Source organism: Tupaia chinensis, unplaced genomic scaffold (assembly GCF_000334495.1).
Source record: "Tupaia chinensis unplaced genomic scaffold, TupChi_1.0 Scaffold000528_1, whole genome shotgun sequence".
NCBI lineage: Eukaryota > Metazoa > Chordata > Mammalia > Scandentia > Tupaiidae > Tupaia > Tupaia belangeri.
In genome coordinates this window covers 1,551,965-1,558,637 of record NW_006160041.1, presented here as the reverse complement: position 1 = coordinate 1,558,637, position 6,673 = coordinate 1,551,965, and the positions used below count along the sequence as shown (strand labels likewise).

General features: G+C 51.3%; 1 protein-coding gene across 3 annotated transcripts in view; it reads right to left on the bottom strand.

Moving 5' to 3' along the window:
* Positions 1 to 182: 182 nt before the first annotated feature.
* LRRC74A (leucine rich repeat containing 74A) overlaps positions 183 to 6,673 on the bottom strand; it is a 36,074-nt gene continuing 29,583 nt past the window's right edge. The window contains exons 12-15 of one of the 3 annotated variants that reach the window (XM_006157071.3): positions 3,994 to 4,101; positions 3,753 to 3,835; positions 3,484 to 3,581; positions 183 to 829 (exon numbers count right to left, since the gene is read on the bottom strand). In XM_006157071.3, coding sequence (XP_006157133.1) covers positions 3,569 to 3,581; positions 3,753 to 3,835; positions 3,994 to 4,101 — 204 coding nt within the window. In that variant the 3' untranslated portion in view covers positions 183 to 829; positions 3,484 to 3,568. Of the gene's footprint in view, positions 830 to 2,644; positions 2,743 to 3,483; positions 3,582 to 3,752; positions 3,836 to 3,993; positions 4,102 to 6,673 lie in introns of those variants that run through there. The other 2 variants (XM_006157073.3, XM_006157072.3) reach the window with 2 other exon arrangements.

Genomic DNA, 6,673 nt, shown 5'->3' with positions numbered 1-6,673 from the left:
TTTTTTTTTTTTTTTAAGAGGTTTTTGCCTTAGAAAGCATGCACTTGCCAGAGAGAGAGAGAGACAGAGACAGTGAGAAGGAAAATGAGAAATCACCTCCCGGGGGGATGGCCATGCCACAGTCCCTTCTCCTCCCGGGATCTTGGGCATGTACGCACATGTGACCGGCATGATTTTCAAGCCACCGAGTCTGGGACTCAAACCACAGTTGGCCACGTGGGAGTCCAATGACGTTACCGCTACCCCATCTGCTGTTCTGAGCTGTTCCATTTTCTATGTGGACTCAGTCAGGTGGCTCCAAGGTCATGTAGCCAGGTAGTGGCCCTGACTATATGCCACGCCTCTTGGCTCCTGACTCTGGCTTCATTGGCCCTCTTAGCATTTTCTTGGAAAGGCCCCTGCCCTCCACTCCTCAGCACCTGCTCTCCCAGCCGCTGCCTCCCATCCTGGAAGTCTTCCCCTTGACAGCTTGCACTGACTGTGACGACTGCTCTGTGCCCTGGCCTGCTCCCCTGCTGCCTGGCCACCCCATCACTTTCCTAGCTGGTTGGTGAGGTGCTGAACAGGGCCACCAAGAACATCCCTGGTGGACACCACAACCAGAAGGCTCCCCAACACCTATGAAGGGTACACGGCAGCGGCCCAGAGATGTCCGAGCCAGGCCAGATTTTATTTGCTCATGCATCGCCCTGGCCTTGGCATCTGCCCATCGAAGTCTTGGCCACCTGTGAGTCTCCTCCTGCCACCATCCATCTTGCCAGGACTTCTCTCTCAGCGAGACTTCCTTCCAGACCAGACCTGTTGCTATGGCTCCGGCATTTTCAAGAAACTGGATTGAAAGGTAAGGGAATAACGCGGCACGTCGCTGCAGCCTCAGGGCTGACGGGCAAGACTGGGAAGCCAGGCTCCGATTCGAATAAGGCCATGTGCAGACCCATCTCTCATCTCAGCGAGAGCTGAGTGTGGGTGAGCTCCGTGTGGGCAACGGGAAGCAGTGAAGCACTCGTTTAGACGACTGGCAAGGGTTGGGCAGATTTATGTGTTAGGGTCTGGGACACACGTGTGCAAGTCCTACTTACAAAGGGCATCTGTACAGTGTTATTTGTAGTAGCCAAATATTAGAAATAGCTTACATGCCCATAAAATGAGATTAAATTGTAAGATGGCAGTACTATGAACTGCTATGCAGCAATTAAAGAGACTGAGGTGCGGGCCGGCAGGTGGCATGGTGGTTAAGGACACTGGACTTCCACATGGCCAATCATGGTTCGAATCCTGAACCTGGTGGCTTGCTTTCTCACTTTCTCTCTCTCTCTTTCTCTCACTCTGTCCCTCTGTTCAAATTTAAAAATAAATAAATAAATAAAGTAAAAAGAAAGAGAAGACTGAGATGGAGAGCCAGCAGGTGGCATGGGAATAAAGGAACTGGATTCCTACATGGCTGATCACGATTTGAGTCCTGGACCCAGTGGCTTGAAAAGTCATGCTGGGTGCATGTGTATGTGTGTTCAAAATCCCAGGACGAGAATGAACTATGTGGTCATCGCCCCAAAGGGTAATTTCCCACTTTCCCTCTCTTTGTTTCTCTCTGTCTCTCTCCAGTAAGTGCACACACCCTATGACATTCCCCCCAACACCAAAAAAAAAAAAAAAAAAGAGTCCGAGGTGGACCTAAATGTACCAACCTGAAACAATCACCAAGATACAGTGAAGGCAAGGCAAAGTCAGAGGAAAAGGAGAGTATGGAGTTATTGATGATAAGCCATGTGCATGTGTGTGTGTAAAACAATAGGTACTCAATGTACATGCCCCGTGGGCTGGACTGCATGCCAGTGCTCTAACTACTTTACTGGCATTTTTAAAAAAGGTTTTAGGGCACAGGTGCTTACTAATGAGAGAGAGAGGGAAAGTGAGAGATCACCCTCCCGGGAGGATGGCCGTGCCACAATCCCTTCTCCTCCATTCTTCTCTCGGGACTTTGGGCACACATGCACATGTACCAGGCGTGAGTTTCAAGCCGCTGGGTCCGTGACTTGAACTGTGACTGACTCTGTGGGAGTCCGGTGCCTTAACTACTACGCCACTTGCTGGCACCAACTCTACTCTTCAATTAGAACCAAGTGGTGATGTGAGATCTGAGGGATGCATGAAGTGGCCCTGAGGGTCCCTGACTTGGACCCTGAGGCTCAGGGTTCCAGGCCCCCATTCCACCTCTCTCTGGCCACGTGAGTTCATCCACAGAGTGGAGAGTTTGGGTGACTTAGAGCCTGGTATGGACACCAGGGCCTTGGACATGTGCCACTGGTTTCCTGAGGAACAAGAGGCCACTTTGAGAGGCACGCGAGGAGGGGCAGGATGCAGGCCTGAGCCTGAGCCATCCAGAGGCCCCTTTGTGGACAACAGTGTTATTCCCGAGATGCCACAGCGTGCACCCTTACATAGACTTCCCCCTTTTATGAGAGTGTTTTTTTTTTTTTTTTTGCTCGAGGGCTCACCAGAGAGATTCAGACAGAAAGCGAGAAATCACCCTCTGGGGGGATGGCCATGCCACAATCCCTTTTCCTCCATTTTCCTCTCGTGATTTTGGGTGCATGCATGCATGCACCAGGCTGAGTTTTCAGTCGCTGGGTCTGGGACTCGTACTGCACTTGACCACGTAACTGTTATGCCATCTGCTGCTGGTCCCCACTTCCCCTCTTAATGCTTGCAAACCCTCTTGGGTGCCGAGGTTATTGCTCTGTTCTAAAGATGGAGAAGACTGAGAACCCTGCATGGAGCCCAGCTGCACTCCTAGTAACAGAGCTGGGTTTGCAGCTGGGTCCGTTCTCCCTTCCTGTCTGCCTAGTGACATTGGCTGGGCTTCGGGGAGAAGGTTTGCAGGGCAGGAAGATGGGGACCTCCTGATAGAGCACCCAGGGACACAGGGTAGGCCCACGCCACAGGAAGTCCCAGAGCGCCCTGCTGCAGGATTGGCGAGGCAGCATGGCCCGCATCTCGGAGGAGGAGGTCTATGGGAGGACGAGAGGACAGATCTAGAACCACACAGACCCAGAGTCAAGGACTTTGGCGGCCCCTTCCAGGCTGTGAGGACTTTGCCTTCGCCCTATGGCTGCATGGCTCCATTCCATCACCTACAGAGCCTGCGCTGGAGGCCATGAGACCTGAGCTGTGCCATTCGAACACCAGAGGCCCCCGCCTGGCGGTGGTAGTGATTGCTTTTCCTCTCACTGTGGCTCTTCCCCCGTCTCCGAGGAATTCAGCCTGAGTTACCATCTACCGCCCTCCCTTAGCCACCTGTAGTTCCCCAACATGGCCAGCGCATGAGTCAGCCCATCCCTCTGGTCTATGTCTGTCTTGCCAGACTCCGCCGCAACATTGCCCTGTCCCCACTGGGTGACACCTTCTCTTTGGGCTGCAGTGGTACGGGGCACCCCCATTCCTCAGGCCACACCAGGGCTCCCAGGGTGGGCTCCCTTGTCTCACCTCCTGTGAGGCTGTGGGTGCTGGTCTGTAGCTCCTCTGTCCCCAGCGTCTGGCTCAGTGGCACATGATCCAGGCTCAGGCTTTGCTAGGGAAGTACACTGAAGAGGAGAAGGAGGGTGAGCAGGGGGCTTAGCCTGGGGTCCAGGGAAAAGGCAGGCAGTTGGTGCAGAAAGGGTGAGAGGCCTGAGAGAGCAGCAGGGTGGCCCCAGGAGATCACACCCACCCAGCCAGGGCCCCTGGGGAGTGGAAATGGCCCAGGCTGGACTGACCTGAAGTTCACCATGCCTGTCTTCTCATCCATCCTCTTTATCAGCTCTCGGATTTGGTACCTGTTTATAGGGACCTTGTTTTGCTGGGAGATGGATAGAACATGGGTGGTTAGTGGAGCTCTCTGCTCACCCCCTTGCCAGCCCTCCCCAAGCACACACACACACGCCCACGCACACGCACACACACACACACACACACACACGCACATGCGGTGCCTGCAGCCGTCAGGAGTTGGCACACCTGTAACATTGCTTTCCGGAACTCGCCCACCGGCATCTTCATAGTCCCAGCAGGGTTCAAGCTCTTGAAGAAGTCCACCACTGAGATCTTCTGCTGGTCTGCATAGCTCTGAGAAAGCAGGGACCCCAGAGCAAACTCCTGCCTTTCCACTGCCCCTCATAATCCCTGCTCCCCAAAGCGTGGCCCAAGCTCCTGGTCTGCAGAGACTGGGGAGAATAGTAGGAGACACACTTGAACCCGAGTCTCCCATATGCTAGCGGTCCTTTGAGACTGGGAGTTTGAGGCAGGGCCAGATTGCGTATGGAGATGGGTTTCTGGTTCTCACACCTGCCCAGTTTCTAGCAGCCCCACCCCCACGGAGCAGACACTCCACCCCTTCCAAAAGAAGGAAGACTGGAGTCTGTGCTGTTGGGGGCCAGAGCATCAGAGGCAGAGGGAAGGTGGTCATAGTTACACACACCACTTGGCTCCACAAACACCTCTGTTAGCATTTGTGTGGGTGCTGTGGCCCGGATGGTGGCTGGGATGTTGTTAGCTCAGAGGGCAAAAGATGAAATGAACCACAGCCACGGGGGTGAGGGGAGGATGGACTCCAGGAATTCCTAGAATTCTCACCGTTTTTATATGTTGGTGTGTTTTTGTTAGAATATTAAAAAAAATAACATGTCATAGTTTTTGTGGCAAAATAGTACCTATTCACATTGTAAGGCAATTTTAGATTAGCAAAAAGAATAAAACAAAAACCAAACCTGATCCCATCACCCAGAGGTAACATCTTGGTGTGCACTTTTTTTTTTTCTGAGAGATTTTTGCCATAGGGCGCGTGCGCTCGCCAGACAGACAGAGAGAGACAGAGAGATAGAAAGCGAGAAATCACCCCCCAGGGAGGATGGCCACGCCGCAATCCCTTCTCCTCCATTCTCCTCTCGGGATCTTGGGCACGCACGCACATGCGCCCGGCGTGAGTTTTAAGCCACCGGGTCCGGGACTCAAACTGCGGTCGACTACATGGGAGTCCAGCGACGTAGCCATTACACTAACTGCTGGTCCTGGTGTGCATCTTTTTATTTCTCTCTGACTTTCATCTCCCTAATGAATCTGTTAATTGTTCAATCTATTTTTTTTTAAATAATTGTTTTGGGACCATTTGTTTTGGGACCAATTGTTTCTGTCTCTCTGTCTCTCTCTGTCTGGCGAGCGCATGCGCCCTATAGCAAAAACCTCTCCAGAAAAAAATTGTTTTATTTAGTTTTATTTATCATTATTATTATTATTTTAAAATTTGCTACAGGGCATGTGCACTCCCAGAGAGAGAGAGAGGAAGTAAGAAAGCAAGCTGCCTGGTCTGGGACTTGAACCATGGTCGGCCATGTGGGAGTCCAGCACCTTAACTACCATGTCACCTGATGGCCCCTGTCTAATCTATTTTCTGTCTACCTATTACCTACCTCTCTCTCTGCCATCTATCTATTATCTATCATTTATAATCTTTTAAAAAAGTTATTATTTATTTTTTATTTATTCACTCACACCCAACCATTCACCGAGTCCTGGAGAAGGTCCCACAGTGGGATCTGTTCATCTGTCCTTCACTTCCACTGTTACTCTCAGCCAAGTTATCACCCACATCTAGAATCCTACCATAGTGTCCTCAGTGGTTTCCCGACTCTCTTTTTAAATCCCCCTTCAGCTTATTTCACTCCCTATTGCCAGAAAACTCACCCCTCCGTCCGGCTGGAGTCACACCCCACTCATTGCTCCATGGCCCTTGCTCCGACTCCCGCTGGAATGAGAGCTGGACTCCGAGCCCAGCACGTGAGGACAGCCACCCCAGCCACCCTCCCCTGCCAGCGTTGACTTCCAGGCTTCACTACGAGCCTGAAGCCATGTGGCTCTGTTGTATCCCCCAAATGTGCTGGGTAAACTCCCACCTCTGCCTCCGTGCAGGAACCCTCTTCCCAGAGTACCTCCTAATGCCCTGCAGCTTCTCTGAGTCCTTTCTGCTTTTGTTTAAAGAATGATTTATCTAATTTTATTTATCATTATTATGGTATTTCAGTTTATTTTTTAAGAGAGATTTTTGCTATAGGGCATGTTCACTCACTGGAGAGACAGAGACAGAGAGATAGAGAGGGAGAAATCACTCCCTAGGGAGGATGGCCATGCAGCAATCCTATCTCCTCCATTCTCCTCTTGCGATTTTGAGCATGCACAGACATGCACCCAGTGTGAGTTTCAAGCCACCAGGTCCAGGACTCGAAACACAGTTGACTACATGGCAGTCCAGTGATGTAACCATTATGCCATCTGCTGGTCCCCATATTATTGTTTTAAAATTTGCTTTAGGGCACATGCAAATGTGCAGGAGTGGAGGGAGGGAGAGAGGGAGGAAGGGAGGGAGGGAAGGAAAGGAAAGGAAAGGAAAGGAAAGGAAAGAAAGAAAAAAGAAAGAAAGGGAAAGGATGTTGACAAGAGAGAGACAAAGAGAGAGAGAAAGTAAGAAAGCAAGCTGCCAGGTCCAGGACTTGAACCGTGGTCAGTCATGAGGAAGTCTAGTCACTGTAACCATGGCATGTAATGATGTCACCTGCCGGACCCTGTTTTGATTTTTTTTTTGGAGAGGTTTTTGCCATAGGGCGCATGTGCTTGCCAGACAGAGAGAGAGAGAGACAGAGAGACA